Here is an 18,149-nt window from a genome sequence, read left to right as displayed (position 1 = left end):
TTGGCCTGAGGCGTGCCAGCACTGGAACCTAAGGGCTGTTTGGTGGGGCCAGGTCTTGGTGTCAAAATGGCGGCCTCCAGGACAGCTCATGCCAATGAGTACCCCCTGGTACCTCTGCCGCCAGTGTCCTTTTACCCACAGTGAGCCACAGCCATCCCTCACCTCCCCAGCAGACCCCTCCAAGACTAGCAGGTAGGTCTCGCCCAGGGTCCTATGAAGTCACTACTCTTTCCCATGTCCCAGCTCACATGAGACCTTATTTGTGCCCTGTGGCACAAGAGTGGTGCTTCTGTTTCCCCAGTCCTGTGGAGTTCCTGCAGTCAAGCCCCACTGGCCTTAAAAGCCAAATGCTCTGGGGGCTTCTCCTACCAATGCAAGACCTCCAGACTGGGGAACCTGACGTGGGGCTCAGAACTCTCACTCCTGTGAGAGAACCTCTGTGATATAGTTATTTTCTAGTTTGTGGGTCAAACTAGAAAATAATTAGTATGGGATCTGATTGTATTGCGAATGTGCCCCTTCTACCATCTCGTTGTGGCTTTGTCTTTGGAAGTAGAATTATCTTTTTTGGTAGGTTCCAGCCCTTTTTTGTTGATGGTTGTTTAGCAGTTAGTTGTGATTTTTCTGTCTTTGTGAGAGGAGGTGAGCTCAGGTCCTTCTACTCCACCATCTTGTCCTCCAGGTTTACTTTAATCTCAAGTATGTATTCTTGAACTCAGTAGTTCCAGTGTTGATTTCCTGATTCTCCGTCATGAAGTTGGAGGAGGAAGGGGGCTATGATTTGGCCCATTTTTTTAATTAAATTATTTGATTTCTTAGCAGTGAGTTTTAAGAATTCTTTGTATATTTTGGATACTAGTCCTTTTTCAGATGTGTCATTTGAAAATAGTTTTCCCAGTCCATGGCTTATCTTCTAATTCTCTTTTGGTTCTCTTGTTATTGTCTTTCATGGAACAGAACTTTTTCATTTAATGAAGTCCAGCATATCAAGTATCTCTTTCATGGCTCATGCCTTTGGTATCTAAACTGGCATTACCATACCCAAGATCACATAGGTTTTCTTCTGTTGTTGTCTGTGATCCATTTTGAGTTTTGTAAAGGGTGTAAGGTCTGTGTTTACATTTTTTTTTGGTATGTGGATGACCAGTTGCCTTTGCTTTTTGGGCTGTCTATTCTGTTCCACTGACCCATTTGTCTGTTCTCTCACCAACACCACACTTTCTTGAATATTATAGCTACATAGTAAGCCTTGAAGTCAGATAGTGTTGGTCTCCCAACGTTACTCTTCACCTTCAATGTTATGTTGCCTCTTCTGGGTCTCTTGCCTCTCTGTATAAACTTAGAATGTCTGTCATTATCCATAAAATAACTTGATTGGGATTACATTGACTCTGTAGACCTAGTTGGGGAGAACTGACATCTTGACAATATTGAGTCAATGTTGAGTATCTATGAACATGGAATATCTCTCCATTTATTTAGTTCTTTGATTTTATTCATCAGACTTTTGTAGTTTTACTCCAATAAATCTTATACATAATTTGTTAGATTTATGCCTAAGTATTTTTGGTGCTAGTGTAAATGGTGTTGTATCAATCAACTTTTAAATGTTTGAAGGAAATCGAGAAGGATGGTACAGAAAACAAAACAGATTCCATTGTGAAGAGTCAACTGTACCTTCCTTAAATCAGGAATCAGCTATGCAAAAGAGGAGAAAGAGAAGTTTCACTCCAGAATAGATAGGATTTCTGTAACTAATTTGGTGACAAAGGAAAAAGAAGTAGGGTACTCTAGGAATTGTTTCCTGCAGTGTGGCAAAAGGACACGTTTCTGAAAACTATAAGTAATTACCCCCGGGGACACTGCATTTCAGCTTAATGATATGCGTTCTGTTGATCTGTTTGCATATTTGCAGAGTCCGTAGTTATTGGCATTATAATCCTGTCGGGCCTTCGTTTTCTACTTTTGTTTCTTGGTTGTTTTTCTCTTAAAGAAAATGTGATAACATTTCACCTGAAGAAGCAGTAGCTTACCATAGATATGAAAGGGAAACAGAACATTTTAAATGCAGATGTGTATAACTGTGTAACAAAGAGGATTTCAGAAAGTATCCATGAAAGAAAATAATGAAAACTAAAGAAACGTTCCATTGCATAGATCAAATAAGGTTCAACTTTGTAAAGTCCATTGTTACAAATCAATGCAGTAAAATCCCATAAAAATTGAGGCCTTAACTGTTCTGAATTAGTAAAACATTTTTTGTTTTCTTTGTCTAATTATTATTCAATATGTTTTTAATTCAGGAATTCATTACTTTTAGGTATATAATCTAATTTAACTGCTAATACAGTATTTCACAGTAGATTTTCTGTCACACCAGCAACATCTGTTTACATAGAAAAAGTGATTATCTTCAGAAGCACTTAGGTTTTTAGTGTTTTAACAGATTAAACATACTGTCTGCATGTCGTAAGTTGTAAACAGGGAAACTTCAACAGATGGATTTATCACAAATTCTGGTTCCGTGGGGAACAAATCAGGAAATTTTTCACAGGTTTTATATCAGTCTGCCTATTAAAGGAAGTTTAAGATACAGAAATTTAAAATGTTTTTTAAATAAGTATATGCATGGTCACAGATACATAAAGAAATTATTGTTCAAAAAATGGTCAGATATAGGTTGGATTTTTTTAGTAGTATTGAATTGCTACCATAAGTTTATTATAGGAATTCTAAAAAGAAACATTTTTTTCCTTACATGACAAGTCTTCATTGCTAAAAAGTGAGTTTTTAAAAAATAATATTCCAGTGCTGGTTTATGAGTATGAACATTCAATAGATACTGATTTATGAAAAGAACTTGCTATTTGAATATGATAAACTTGTCATTTTATGGATATTTTGTTTACTGATTGGAAGGATTAATGAAGGTAAAGAAGAAAATAGAATGTAATGCAAGCAGACCGCTTATGACCCAGGAGTACAAGGAGCTTGAACCATGGAATCACACTGTGACTGTGGTACTGATGACCAAACACCTGTAACAGTGGACTCTGACCTTAGCCGCTGAGACCAGTAGGATAGACAGACAGTCTGGCAAGGAGAGTGTCCCAAATGTTGATTTCCCACTTGTCTGTACAAATAGGAAATTGATACTAGACAAAATATAACTTGATTTCCCCCCCAAAATGTCCTCAGGTGGCTACTCTAGTCCCCAAAGAAGGGGGGTCATGCCAGAGTCATCACTAGGAGAAAAACACTCTGGTTCCAGGTGACTTGCGAACTGCTAACAAACAAACAAAAAAAAAAAACAGCATAAACCGTGGGGGTCTTGGTTGATTTTATTTGTATATTTGATACATATTTTGGTGTATTTAGCTGTGTAGTGTCAGGTGCTCAGCTTAGTATTTGCAGGCCTGCCCTTAAGCAAGACATTTAATTTACATAGACTTGAATTTCAATAATGGGAAATTATTTCCCATAAATCACATGTTTATGAAGCATTTGAAGAATGTTCCGAAACTTTCTTTGGTGGTCTTTTTCTGTAAGAAATCCAAAATGAAGGTAAGATGATATTTACCATAAGCTGTCGCTTAGGAACTTATTTCTTTGAAGAAATACATCAAATATGGAAATCTACTCTTAGTTAAATATTAATTGGCCAAAGAAGTATTACATTTTTAGGATTGGCAGGCTTAGATGGTTCCATATATAAAAAATATCTAGTTCACTCCACAAACTACAGTTCGTCCATAATGCCCTTATTTTCTGAAAGCTATCGTAATAGTCATCCAGCTAAAACTATACAGAAGATGTGCTGGTGTGTTTCAGGAGGAAAAAGAACATGAAGAGCCGTGCAGGGGGCGTCTCAGTGGGCCAGGCCTGGTCTGGCCCCCACTCTTTTGGTCTGAACTCGGGCACAGGGCCACACCTACCTGCAAGGGAGTCTTAGAAACATAGTCCGTGTGCTGCTTACTCTCCAAGGACTATAACTAGAGTGTCGTTTTTCTCTAATTAACCATGAAAACGAAGAGAAGAAATACGTTTTAGTGAAAAAGTCACACAGCACACGTTTGACTTCTGACTTCATCGTTTACTGGCTGTGTGATTTGGAAGTTATTTAGCCTTTTCTGGGCCTCACGTTCTCTCTTTATAAAATAGAGGGGGAGATCAGTGTGTTGTTTTGAGGATCAAATACAAAGCATAATAATGTCTGGTACATACCAGAGGACCTTGGTGGTAGCTTTGGTAATTTTTTTTTATAACATCTTTATTGGTGTATGATTGCTTTACCGTGGTGTGTTACTTTCTGCTGTATAACAAAGTGAATCAGTTATACATATACGTACATTCCCATATCTTCTCCCTCCCACCCTCCCTATCCCACCCCTCGAGGTGGACACAAAGCACCGAGTTTTCTCCCTGTGCTATGCGGCTGCTTCCCACTAGCTATCTACCTTACGTTTGGTAGTGTATATATGTTGATGCTACTCTCTCATGTTGTCCCACCCAGCTTACCCTTCCCCCTCCCTGTGTCCTCAAGTCCCTTCTCTATGTCTGCATCTTTATTCCTGTACTTGGACTTGTTTTTCTCTTTCTGACTCACTTCACTCTGTTTGACAGACTCTAGGTCCATCCACCTCACTACAAATAACTCAATTTCATTTCTTTTTGTGGCTGAGTAATATTCCATTGTATATATGTGCCACATCTTCTTTATCCATTCATCTGTCGATGGACACTGAGACTACTGCTTCCATGTCCTGGCTATTGTAAATAGAGCTGCAATGAACAGTGTAGGTATTACATGACTCTTTTTGAAGTATGGTTTTCTCAGGGTATATGCCCAGTAGTGGGATTGCTGGGTCATATGGTAGTTCTATTTTTAGTTTTTTAAGGAAACTCCATAATGTTTTCCATAGTGGCTGTATCAATATACATTCCCACCAACAGTACAAGAGGGTTCCCTTTTCTCCACACCCTCTCCAGCACTTATTATTGGTAGATTTTTTGATGATGGCCGTTCTGACTGGTGTGAGGTGATACCTCATTGTAGTTTTGGTTTGCATTTCTCTAGTAATTAGTGATGTTGAGCATCCTTTCATGTGTTTGTTGGCAATCTGTATATCTTCTTTGGAGAAATGTCTATTTAGGTCTTCTGCCCAGTTTTGGATTGGGTTGTTTGTTTTTCTGATATTGAGCTGCATGAGCTGCTTGTAAATGTTGGAGATTAATCCTTTGTCAGTTGCTTCATTTACAAATATTTTCTCCCATTCTGAGGGTTGTCTTTTCACCTTATGGTTTCCTTTGCTGTGCAAGTTTTAAGTTTCATTAGGTCCCATTTGTTTATTTTTGTTTTAATTTCCACTTCTCCAGAAGGTGTGTCAAAAAGGAGCTTGCTGTGATTTATGTCATAGAGTGTTCTGCCTATGTTTTCCTCTAAGAGTTTTATAGTGTCTGGCCTTACATTCTTTAATCTATTTTGAGTTTATTTTTGTGTATGGTGTTAGGGAGTGTTCTAATTTCATTCTTTCACATGTAGCTGTCCAGTTTTCCCAGCACCACTTTATTGAAGAGGCTGTCTTTTCTCCATTGTATTCTTGGTTCCTTTTATGAAAATTAAGGGGACCATATGTGCCTGGGTTTATCTCTGGGCTTTCTATCCTGTTCCATTGATCTATATTTCTGGTTTTGTGCCAGTACCATACTGTCTTGATTACTGTAGCTTTGTAGTATAAGTCTGAAGTCCAGGAGCCTGATTCCTCCAGCTCCATTTTTCTTTCTCAAGACTGCTTTGGCTATTCGGGGTCTTTTGTGTTTCCATACAAATTGTGAATTTTTTTGTTCTAGTTCTGTGAAAAATGCCATTGGTAGTTTGATAGGGATGGCGTTGAATCTGTAGATTGCTTTGGGTAGTATAGTCATTTTCACAGTGTTGATTCTTCCAATCCAAGAACATGGTATATCCCTCCATCTGTTTGTATCATCTTTAATTTCTTTCATCAGTGTCTTATACTTTTCTGCATACAGGTCTTTTGTCTCCTTAGGTAAGTTTATTCCTAGGTGTTTTATTCTTTTTGTTGCAATGGTAAATGGGAGGAATGCAAGAGACTTCTGTGCATTAATTTTGTAACCTGCTGCTTTACCAAATTCACTGATTAGCTCTCGTAGTTTTCTGGGAGCATCTTTAGGATTCTCTATGTATAGTATCATGTCATCTGCAAACAGTGACAGCTTTACTTCTTTTCCGATTTGGATTCCTTTTATTTCTTTTTCTTCTCTGATTGCTGTGGCTAAAACTTACGAAACTATATTGAATAATAGTGGTGAGAGTGGACACCCTTGTCTTGTTCCTGATCTTAGAGGAAATGGTTTCAGTTTTTCACCATTGCGAATGATGTTGGTTGTGGGCTTGTCGTATATGGCCTTCATTATGTTGAGGTAAGTTCCCTCTATGCCTACTTTCTGGAGGGAAATGGGTGTTGGGTGTTGAATTTTGTCGAAAGCTTTTTCTCTTTCAGTTTGTTAATAGGATGTATCACATTGACTGATTTGCGTATACTGAAGAATCCTTGCAATCCTAGAAAAAACCCCAACTGATCATGGTGTATGATCCTTTTAATGTGCTGTGGATTCTGTTTGCTAGTATTTTGTTGAGGATTTTTGCACCTATGTTCATCAGTGGTGTTGGCCTGTAGTTTTCTTTCTTTGTGACATCTTTGTCTGGTTTTGGTATCAGGGTGAGGGTGGCCTTGTAGAATGAGTTTGGGGAATGTTCCTCCCTCAGAAGAGTTTAACAAGGTTAGGTGTTAGCTCTTCTCTAAATGTTTGATAGAATTCGCCTGTGAAGCCATCTGGTCCTGGGCTTTTGTTTGTTGGAAGATTTTTAATCACAGTTTCAATTTCAGTGCTTGTGATTGGTCTGTTCATATTTTCTGTTTCTTCCTGGTTCAGTCTTGGCAGGTTGCGCATTTCTAAGAATTTGTCCCTTTCTTCCAGGTTGTCCATTTTATTGGCATAGAGTTGCTTGTAGTAATCTCTCATGATCCTTTGTATTTCAGCAGTGTCACGTGTCTCCTTTTTCATTTCTAATTCTATTGAGTCTTCTCCCTTTTTTTTCTTGAAGAGTCTGGCTAATAGTGTATCAATTTTGTTTATCTTCTCAAAGAACCAGCTTTTAATTTTACTGATCTTTGCTACTGTTTCCTTCATCTCTTTTTCATTTATACCTGATCTGATGTTTATGAGTTCTTTCCTTCTGCTAACTTTTGGATTTTTTTGTTCTTCTTTCTCTAATTGCTTTAGGTGTAAGGTTAGGTTGTTTATTGGAGATGTTTCTTGTTTCTTGAGGTAGGATTGTATTGCTATAAACCTCCCTCTTAGAACTGCTTTTTGCTGCATCCCATAGGTTTTGGGTCGTTGTGTTTGGGCCGTTGTGTTTTCACTGTCATTGTTTCTAGGTATTTTTGGATTTCCTCTTCGATTTCTTTAGTGATCTTAGTTATAGTTATTTAGTAGTGTATTGTTTAGCCTCCATGGTTTTTTTTTTCCTGTAATTCATATCTAATCTCATAGCATTGTGGTCAGAAAAGATACTTGATATAATTTCAGTTTTCTTAAACTTACCAAGGCTTGATTTGTGACCCAAGGTATGATCTATCCTGGAGAATGTTCCACAAGCACTTGAGAAGAAAGTGTATTCTGTTGTTTATATCAATTAAGTCCATCTTGTTTAATGTATCATTTAAAGCTTGTGTTTCCTTATTTATTTTCATTTTGGATGATCTGTCCATTGGTGAAAGTGGGGTGTTAAAGTCCCCTACTATGATTGTGTTACTGTCGATTTCCCCTTTATGGTTGTTAGCATTTGCCTTATGTATTGAGGTGCTCCTGTGTTGGGTGCATAAATATTTACGATTGGATTGATCCCTTGATCATTATGTAGTGTTCTTCTTTGTCTCTTGTGTCTATTTCATAGGAGAATTGCTACTCCAGCTTTCTTTTGATTTCCATGTGCATGGAGTATCATTTTCCATCCCCTCACTTTCCATCTGTATGCGTCCCTAGGTCTGAAGTGGGTCTCTTGTAGACAGCATATATATGGGTCTTGTTTTTGTATCCATTCAGCCAGTCTATGTCTTTTGGTTGGAGCATTTAATCCATTTACATTGAAGCTAGTTATAGATATGTATGTTCCTATTACCATTTTCGTAATTGTTTTGGGTTTGTTATTGTAGGTCTTTTCCTTCTCTTGTGTTTCCTGCCTAGAGAAGTTCCTTTAGCATTTGTTGTAAAGCTAGTTTGGTGGTGAATTCTCTTAGCTCTTGCTTGTCTGTAGAGGTTTTAATTTCTCCTATCGAATCTGAATGAGACCCTTGCTGGGTAGAGTACTCTTGGTTGTACGTTTTTCCCTTGCTGCTTTTAATATATTTTCTTTGTATTTAATTTTTTCTAGTTTAATTAATGTGTGTCTTGACATGTTTCTGTATGGGACTCTGCGCTTCCTGGACTTGATTATTTCCTACATTAGGGAAGTTTTCAGCTATAATCTCTTCAAGTATTTTCTTGGACATCCCTTTCTTTTTCTCCTCTTCTTCTTCTGTCCTCAATTCATTTCATTCTTTTTTCTGCTCTGTGGTAGTTATTTCCACTATTTTATCTTCCATGTCACTTATCTGTTTTTCATTGTCTGTCTGCTCTTTAGTTCTTCTAGGTCCTTGTTAAACGTTTCTTGTATTTTCTCCATTCTATTTCCAAGATTTTGGATCATCTTTACTATCATTACTCTGAATTCTTTTTCAGGTCGACTGCCTATTTCCTCTTCACTTGTTTGGTCTGGTGGGTTTTTACCTTGCTCTTTCATCTGCTGTGTGTTTCTCTGTCTTCTCACTTTGCTTAACTTGCTGTTTTGGGGGTCTCCTTTTCGCAGGCTGCATGTTCGTAGTTCCCGTTGTTTTTGGTGTCTGCCCGCAGTGGGTAAGGTTGATTCAGTGGGGTTGTGTAGGCTTCCTGGTGGAGGGGACTAGTGCCTGTGTTCTGGTGGATGAGGCTGGATCTTGTCTTTCTGCTGGGCAGGAGGACCATGTCCAGTGGTGTGTTTTGGGGTGTCTGTGGACTTACGATTTTAGGCAGCCTCTCTACTTACGATTTTAGGCAGCCTCTCTGCTAATGGGTTGGGTTGTTCCTGTCTTGCTAGTTGTTTGGCATGGCTTGTCGAGCACTAGAGATTGCTGGTCATTGAGTGGAGCTGAGTCTTAGCGTTGAGATGGAGATCTCTGGGAGAGCTTTCGCTGACTGATATTATCTGAAGCCGGGAGGTCTCTGGTGGACCAGTGTCCTGAACTCAGCTCTCCCACCCCAGAGGCACAGGCCTGACACCCAGCTGGAGCACCAAGACCCTGTCAGCCACACAGCTCAGAAGAAAAGGGAGGAAAAAAAAGAAAAAAGAAAAGAAAGTTATTAAAATAAGAAGTTTTTAATTATTAAAAATGAATTAAAAAGTAATTTAAAAAAAGGGGAAAGAAAGAATAGAGCAACCAAACCATAAAACAAATCCCCCAATTATAACAAGTGCTCAAAACTATACTAGACAGACAGAACCGTAGGACAAATGGTAAAGCAAAGCTGTACAGACAAAATCACACGAAGAAGCAAACACATACACACTCACAAAAAGAGAAAAAGAAAAATATCTAAAAGGAAGAGAGCAACCAAATCAATAAAAAATCTACCAGTGGGCTTCCCTGGTGGTGCAGAGGTTGAGAGTCTGCCTGCTGATGCAGGGGACTTGGGTTCATGTCCTGGTCTGGGAAGATCCCACATGCCGCGGAGCGGCTGGGCCCGTGAGCCATGGCTGCTGAGCCTGCGCGTCCGGAGTGGCCACAACAGTGAGAGGCCTGCGTACCGCAAAAAAAAAAAAACCAGTGATAACAAGCTCTAAACACTAAACTAAGATAAACATAAAACCAAACCCAAGTCTACAGTTGCTCCCAAATTCCACCTTCTCAATTTGGGATGATATGTTGTCTAATTAGGTATTTCACAGATGCAGGTACATCACGTTGATGGTGGACATTTAATCCGCTGCTCCAGGGGCTGCCGGGAGAGATTCCCCTTTCCCTTCTTTGTTTGCACAGCTCACAGGGGCTCAGCTTTGGATTTGGCCCCGCCTCTGCGTGTAGGTCGCTGGAGGGCGTCTGTTCTTCGCTCAGACAGGACGGGGTTAAAGGAGCCGCTGATTCGGGGGCTCTGGCTCACTCAGGCCAGGGGAAGGGAGGGGCACAGAGTGCGGGGCGGGCCTGCGGCCGCTGGTGCAGAATGTTGCACCAACCTGAGGCGCGCCGTGCGTTCTCCCGGGGGAGTTGTCCCTGGATCCCGGGACCCTGGCAGTGGTGGGCTGCACAGGCTCCTGGGAGGGAGGTGTGGATAGTAACCTGTGCTCGCACACAGGCTTCTTGGTGGCGGCAGCAGCCTTAGCGTCTCTGGCGTCCGCACTTTTAGCCGCGGCTCACGCCCGTCTCTGGAGCTTCTTTAAGCAGCGCTCTTAATCCCCTCTCCTCGCGCACCAGGAAACAATGGTCTCTTACCTCTTTGGCAGGTCCAGACTTTTCCCCGAATCCCTCCCGGCCAGCCGTGGCGCACTAACCCCCTGCAGGCTGTGTTCACGCCGCCAACCCCAGTCCCCTCCCTGCGATCCGGCCGAAGCCCGAGCCTCAGCTCCCAGCCCCACCCGCCCTGGCGGGTGAGCAGACGAGCCTCTCGGGCTGGTGAATGCCGGTCGGCACCGACCCTCTGTGCAGGAATCTCCCCGCTTTGCCCTCCGCACCCCTGTGGCTGCACTCTCCTCCGCCACTCGCAGTCTCCGCCCGCGAAGGGGCTTCCTAGTGTGTGGAAACCTTACCTCCTTCACAGCTCCCTCCCCCTGGTGCAGATCCCGTCCCTATTCTTTTGTCTCTGTTTTTCCTTTTTTCTTTTGCCCTACCCAGGTACATGGGGGGTTTCTTGCCTTTTGGGAGGTCTGAGGTCTTCTGCCAGCGTTCAGCAGGTGTTCTGTAGGAGCTGTTCCACGTGTAGAGGTATTTCTGGTGTATCTGTGGGGAGGAAGGTGATCTCCGCGTCTTACTCTTCCGCCATCTTGACAGTCTGTCCTGGCAATATTTTTTTAACGCTTTAACTTTAAAATATATGATCCTTCTTTTACAGGAACACCAGATGCATTTTCCCAGTTACTCACCTGCCCATATTGTGACAGAGGATATAAACGCTTTACCTCTCTGAAAGAACACATTAAATATCGCCATGAAAAGAACGAAGACAACTTCAGTTGCTCCCTGTGCAGTTACACCTTTGCGTACAGAACCCAGCTCGAACGTCACATGACCTCCCACAAATCAGGAAGAGATCAAGTAAGTGGAATGACTGCATTCACGAAATTTCCACACTGAGAACTCACCCCTCCATAGAAGGCGAGGGTTTTAATATGCTGAAAAATTTAGGGGATGTGTCTGGTCTACAGCCTTATGGAAAGGAAAGTGATTATTCATTTGGATTATCTGGTCATTTCTGATTTTAAAAGCACATATGAACACTATGTTAGAGGTAACTAAGTTTTCTTTTTCAGGTAGGTCCCTTTCATCTCAATTTAATTGTTTTGCTTATACCATAACAAATATTTCTCTTACGTTTAGGATTTCAGAATACATACTACTGGAATGTTCAGTGTAGAGAAAACAACTGATTACATAAACTGCATGCCTCTAAAAATCTAAAGTTTAGACTCTAAACCATTTTTAATCTGAAGATTCAATTTTCATATGGTTTATTCTACTTGTTTCACTTTGCCTCAATTTCTAGAAGCACAGACCAAGACTATCCTGTAAGTGTAAGTTATATTTAAATTGTTGGCTCTGTACTTAAGTACAGGTTAAAGTTAAAGAAGCTTTTGCCAGTTGTCCTTTTATAAGATCCTGATAACTATCAACTGCAAGTAATGAAATTTAGCTACTTAATTCTAGATTTAAAAGTCAAGTAAATATTCAGCTGCACAGGGTATGTTGAGGCTATGTCCAGTTTCTTATATCCAAGGATGTGAACATCTGTCCACCTGAGTGCATGAGAGTCTGCTCTGTGTGCACCTAAGTCACAGATCCCCTAGAGGACAAGTTACCCCAAACCAGAAAACTGCAACAGAATGATGAGAAGGGTCAGCCTGTCTTCTCAGGACTCTGGGGACAACACTCACGAACTAAGATAAGGGGTGTGGGAGGGTGGCAGGCAGGGAGCAAGAACCAAGCTTCTCCTTAGGTGGGTCAGTCCACGCAGGGCACTTGGGGTGGAGCGAGCGCCAGGAGGGGAGAAAACTGACACACGGAAGACAAAGCCCATCTGTTCGCATCTGCCCCGCACGAGTCTTGTCAGGGACAATACAGACGCATGCTCTTGCCACCCTGGTGTCCCGACATGACCATGCTATAGACAAGCCCTGGGGAAAGGGCCTGCCAGGTGATGTCTGGGGAGCAGCTCCGTCCTGCCTCTGCTGCCCCACATCGTCTACCCTGAGGGCCCTTGTCAAAGGAGGGGACCTTCAGAGGACAGATGGACCTGGTGGGGAAGGCAGGAGATGCTGCTATAAAACTGTAAGACCTCTGACGAGGGTGAAGGCCACTTTCTGTGAGGATTTGTCCGATGGGTTTTGCAAAGGTAGTCGGTTTTATATGTGAAGTATGTAGTCAGACCAACGTCAGAAAGGAGCTGTGATAAATGTAATAATGTGAGAAACAGAATTGGGAACAATTTAGGTTGGGACCAAAGGGCAGACCATCTGCCTTGCTGGCCTTTGAAAAGTGTCTGAGTTTCGATTCTGTATGAGGCCTGTTGTAGGTGTTAAAGGCACAATAGTGAAAAAGATGAGCCAAGTCCCTGCCCGTAGAAGGCGTGTATTAGTAGGTGACCGAAATGTAAGCTATACAAGCAGGTAGAATGATGAAAAAATAAGAGGAAGAGGATAGAAAGTTTTTCTTTTTTTACAGGGTAGGGAGACCTTTCTGAGAATAAGTGTGATAGGGAAGCCACTGAAAGATACTGCATTTTGTCTTTAGATTCTAAGGCAGCTCGGGCTCCTGGGTGGAAAGTAGACTGAGAGAGACAAGAAGGAAGCAGGGAGCCCACTTAGAGGCTGTGGTCTAGGCCAGAGGTGGTCGGTGTGGCAGACGCAACATCGTTAGGGACCGTGGGTGCAGGGTGGCTTGCTGAGGGATTGAACAAGGGTCTGAGGGAAAGAGAGGGATCGGGGATTCCTCCGAAGTTCAGGGCTTAAATGATGATCAGATCAATGAGGGGGTTATTCACAGAGGTAAGAGACACACGAGGGGAGGGCCGACTCTTCCAGGAGAGAAATGCAGGCGTCACCGCAGGCCTGTTGACAGTGGCCTGTTGCTTCCCAGTGGGGACCATCGAGGGAGCGGCCGGCTGTGAGGGCCTGGCATTGAGGGGATGGGAGACGTCGAGCGAGAGACATTTGGGAGTTGTCACCGTATGTTCGGTTTCAAAGCCAGGGGTTTGGGTGAAGGAGAGCATGGTACGTGCTCATTCTCTGTCCTTCCTGTACGAAGGACAGAAGAAGGGAGAGTCCAGTGAGGGAGAGCACGCAGCAAGCAGAGCTTGAGCCTTTGACAGATGGGTAGAATCTTAACTGTCAGAATTCAGGGGAAGCAGAGCCAGGAAGTAAGGCATAGTATAAATCAGAGCAAGGAGGCGAAGAGCAGTACATGTGCAGGAGGTTGGGACCCACTGGACGACTGGGACCTAGGCTCCTGAGAGGGGACTGGCGAAGAAGCCTGGAAACTCAGGGGCTATGAACCTGGCGTCTGTAGTAGTAGAATCTGGGTTCAGAGGTGGAGAGGAATCCTCTAGAAATCTATGAGCAGAATTGGTTGAATAATTCAATTCCAGTGGTGCTTCTGTAAGAGTAATAGAGGGTACAGGATAGATTCGAAGTATACAGAAGTGGGGACTTGGTAAGCCAGGCAGAAAGCTAGTGCAACCACCCATATTGGGCTGAAAAACATGGAAGTACTTTTTAAATCATCAGATTAAGGTACATTTTGGAAATACCAAACTTACTAGAGACAGGCTACGGTGCTGAAAAAGCCCGGCCCTTTCTTCTGCGTAGTAACTGTGCTACAGACAGATGACGGATGTTCTCGACTGCAGTTCCGTTATCTGTGAATCGGACTGCAGGCGACGCGGCCTCTAGTTCCTAGCGAAGTGCGTAGTGTTTGTGCTAATGCTGTGCTGCTTCACACTTCTGATCCTTTAGGAAGTGGAGATTTTCCTTTATGTCAAAATTCTGTTGCCATGATCAACCTCCTTTTGGTAATATTCCTAGTGTTAGATTTTTGTGACTGTTAAAATTTGAGAATCACCAAAACCTTACTTTTAGTAGATTGGATGTTCTTTATCTCTAAAGCCTTTTTGCTTTATAAATAAAACACCAATTCTTTCTTACAGAGACATGTGACGCAGTCTGGGGGTAATCGTAAATTCAAGTGCACTGAATGTGGAAAAGCTTTCAAATACAAACACCATCTAAAAGAGCACTTAAGAATCCACAGTGGTAAATATTTGTTTTCTTTGTCTATGGTGAATATCATAGCAATTACGGTAATAAATTAGTATCACATGCGATCGACACACATGATTAGAAATGCTGCTTTTCTTTTAGGATAAAGACTAATCTGGAGAAATCTTCTGCTTGTAAATGGTATTTTACTGGAATCTTAATCTTTGACTAAAGTATAGCAAGTATAAAGTATAGCAAGTATACTAAAGTATAGCAAGTCAATAGAACATACTCCAAATTTCCTCATCAGAATAGCATGCATTAACCAGACATACAACCTGAAAACACTTCAGCTTTCTGGTGAATGTCTGCACAGTTAACAAGGGAATGATAAAGGGTACGGGGTACCATGTGCACAAGGAAAGGAGGAGATGAAGACACTCTACCTGAGAGGAGTAGAAATGGAACTCGAGGCAGGAGGTGGCAGTGGGCGCTGTGGAGTCAGCGGGAGAGGGCAGCACAGCAGGGCGCGGACTGAGGCGTGAAGGGGGACTTAGAGGAGGGAAATGTGCTCTGCCCTCCTCTCACCCTTCCCTTCTACACTAGTCATTGTCTGCAGCTTTAGGTACAGAATGAACATTACCATATGGTAAAAATGTTATGTCTGTTTAGAAACTTGTTTCCACAAAAGCTCTCAAAACCTAGAAAGTATCCCACATTTGCATTATGAACTCTGTTAGTCTCCTGATTAATTCTGATATATTACTTAAGACTTAAGACTTAAATAATTTTAATGAAAAACAGTGGTTAGCTCATGAGTGGGAAATTATGTGTCTGCACACGCTTATTTTGTGAAGATTTCACAAATGTCCTGCAAGAAGAGTAGAGTTGGGTGGCCTTATGAGGGCTGCTTGGTGATATCTGTGTTTTATTTTGGAATTGCATTTATAGACGTTGTGCTGAATTGGTTGTTGAGGGCTAAATAATGTTAAAGTTACCACTTAAACCAAGACTCATACAAATACAGTTTAAAATTTTTACACATTATAATGTGTCTGGAAAGTAAAGATTGTCTTTTAGAGCCTGGAATAGGATCCTGTTTCTCAGCTTCTCAGCTCCTGTGCCATTGAACAGTTTTCATCAATTTTATACATATATATTAATATTAACATATATTAATATATATATTAAATGGACCTTTTCTCCTCTTACACCACTGTCCTTTTTTCTTCCGGCCTTATAATCGACATATAGCACTGATAAGTTTAAGGTGTACAGTGTGATCTGACTTACGTACATCATGAAATGATGGATGTTCACTAAACTTACTGTGATAATCTCATACAGACGCAAAATTATAGAAAAAAGTACGTTCCTTGTGATGAGAGCTCTTGGGATTTACTCTCAGCTTCCATATACAACATGCTGCAGTGTTGATTATACTTATCATGTTATACATGGCATTCCTAGTACTTACTTATCTTATAACTTCTTATAACTGGAAGTTTGTACCTTTTTTGACCACCTTCATCCAGGTCCCCCCCACCCCCCGCCTCTGGTAATCACAGAGCTGATCTCTTTTTTCTATGAGTTTGTAGATTTTTATAAAGTGTCTTTGTCTGGTTTTGGTATCAGGCTGATACTGGCCTTGTAGAATGAGTTCAGAAGCATCCCTTCCTAAAGTAAGATTCACTTACAAAGTGAATGTCATATGGTCCTATTGCAGTCATACAAGAGGACTTATCAGATCTATAGATGATACGCAGTTGGGATGCACAGATCACACCAAACATTAAAATATAAGTCTAGAAACAAGAAGTTAATAATCACAGAATCCTACGTTGATATTCAAAAATCAACCTCAATCAAGTAGGGAGCTAGTAGCTGTAGTACCTACAGAAAAACTTCAGGAGTTTCGATGGTGAAGAGCTTTGTATGAGCGAACAGTATGCTGCTGCTGTAAAAGATAAGGCAAATTTAGGCCGCATCGTAGAACCAAAACTTCCACTGCGCTCTGCTCTCCATTCATTATGTATTTATGTCTCTTATTCTTAAAATTATTTACTATGAGGCTTGTACACCTTCAATACAGCAAAAATTTTAAAAACATTTAAGAAAAATAAAGTTAAGAAAGTAAGACAGGCATGAAGTAAACATGAGAACAAAAGGAATATATAAAATCCTTTGCACATGCTAGAAGTGACCACAAATTAGACCCTAAGGTTTCGGAAGTAAGAAAACTACAATTAGTAACCAAGACCCAGAGTGACTGACTGTAAGTAAAAAGAATCAGTTGCTGGAAAAAGCACAACCCTTCCTGATACTAAGTCCATAGAGAAAGTTGTTCCTTGAAGCATCACTAAGAATAAAGAACAGGGAGGACCTTCAAGATGGCGGAGGAGTAAGACGAGGAGATCACCTTCCTCCCCACAAATGCATCAGATATACATCTACATATGGAACAACTCCTACAGAATGCCGGCAGAAGACCACAGACTTCCCAATAGGCAAGACTCTCCCCACATACCTGGCCGTGTGGCTGACAGGGTCTTGGTGCTCCAGCTGGGTGTCAGGCCTGAGTCTCTGAGGTGGGAGAGCCGAGTTCAGGACACTGGTCCACTAGAGACCTCCTGGCCCCATGTAATATCAATTGGCGAGAGCTCTCCCAGAGATCTCTGTCTCAATGCTAAGACCCAGCTAAACTCAGTGACCAGCAAGATCCAGTGCTGGACAGGCCATGCCAAACAACTAGCAAGACAGGAACACAACCCCACCCATTAGCAAAGAGGCTGCCTAAAATCATAATAAGGTCACAGACACCCCAAAACACACCACTGGACACGGACGGTCCTGTCGACCAGAAATACAAGATCCAGCCTCACCCACCAGAACACAGGCACCAGTCTCCTCCACTAGGAGCCTACACAACCCACTGAATCAACCTTAGCCACTTGGAGCAGACACCAAAAACAGAACCTGCAGCCTGTGAAAAGAAGACCGCAAATGCAGTAACTTAGGCAATGAGAAGACAGAAATACACAGCAGATGAAGAAGGTAAAAACCCACGACACTGAACAAATGAAGAGGAAATAGGCAGTCTACCTGAAAAAGAATTCAGAGTGATGATAGTAAAGATGATCCAAAATCTTGGAAATAGAATGGACAAAATACAAAAAACATTTAACAAGGACCTAGAAGAACTAAAGAGCAAACAGACAATGATGTACACCACAATAAATGAAATTAAAAATCCTCTAGAAGGACTCAATAGCAGAATAACTGAGGCAGAAGAACGGATAAGTGACCTGGAAGATAAAATACTGGAAATAACTACCACAGAGCAGAATAAAGAAAAAAGAATGAAATGAATTGAGGACAGTCTCAGAGACCTCTGGGACAACATTAAACTCACCAACATTCGAATTACAGGGGTCCCAGAAGAAGAGGAGAAAAAGAAAGGGACTGAGAAAATATGTGAAGGGATTATAGTTGAAAACTTCCCTAATATGGGAAAGGAAATAATCAACTCCAAGAGGACAGAGAGTCCCATACAGGATAAAGCCAAAGAGAAACATACCAAGACACATGT

General features: G+C 41.6%; 1 protein-coding gene and 1 long non-coding RNA gene across 3 annotated transcripts in view; one reads left to right on the top strand and one right to left on the bottom strand.

Moving 5' to 3' along the window:
* The window catches only part of ZEB1 (zinc finger E-box binding homeobox 1), a 194,141-nt gene that overhangs the window by 162,349 nt on the left and 13,643 nt on the right, over positions 1-18,149 (top strand). For both annotated transcript variants that reach the window (XM_079912317.1, XM_079912316.1), the window contains exons 5-6: positions 11,203-11,405; positions 14,509-14,614. In XM_079912317.1, the coding sequence (XP_079768443.1) occupies positions 11,203-11,405; positions 14,509-14,614 (309 nt within the window). The remainder of the gene's footprint in view (positions 1-11,202; positions 11,406-14,508; positions 14,615-18,149) is intronic.
* The window catches only part of LOC307181657, a 57,055-nt gene continuing 48,840 nt past the window's right edge, over positions 9,935-18,149 (bottom strand). Inside the window, exon 3 of the long non-coding RNA XR_013826999.1 lies at positions 9,935-11,090. This is a non-coding gene — a long non-coding RNA (uncharacterized lncRNA). The remainder of the gene's footprint in view (positions 11,091-18,149) is intronic.

The sequence above is a fragment of the Stenella coeruleoalba genome (genome assembly GCF_951394435.1).
Source record: "Stenella coeruleoalba genome assembly, chromosome: 2".
Lineage (NCBI taxonomy): Eukaryota > Metazoa > Chordata > Mammalia > Artiodactyla > Delphinidae > Stenella > Stenella coeruleoalba.
This window is presented reverse-complemented; position numbering and strand designations above follow the sequence as displayed.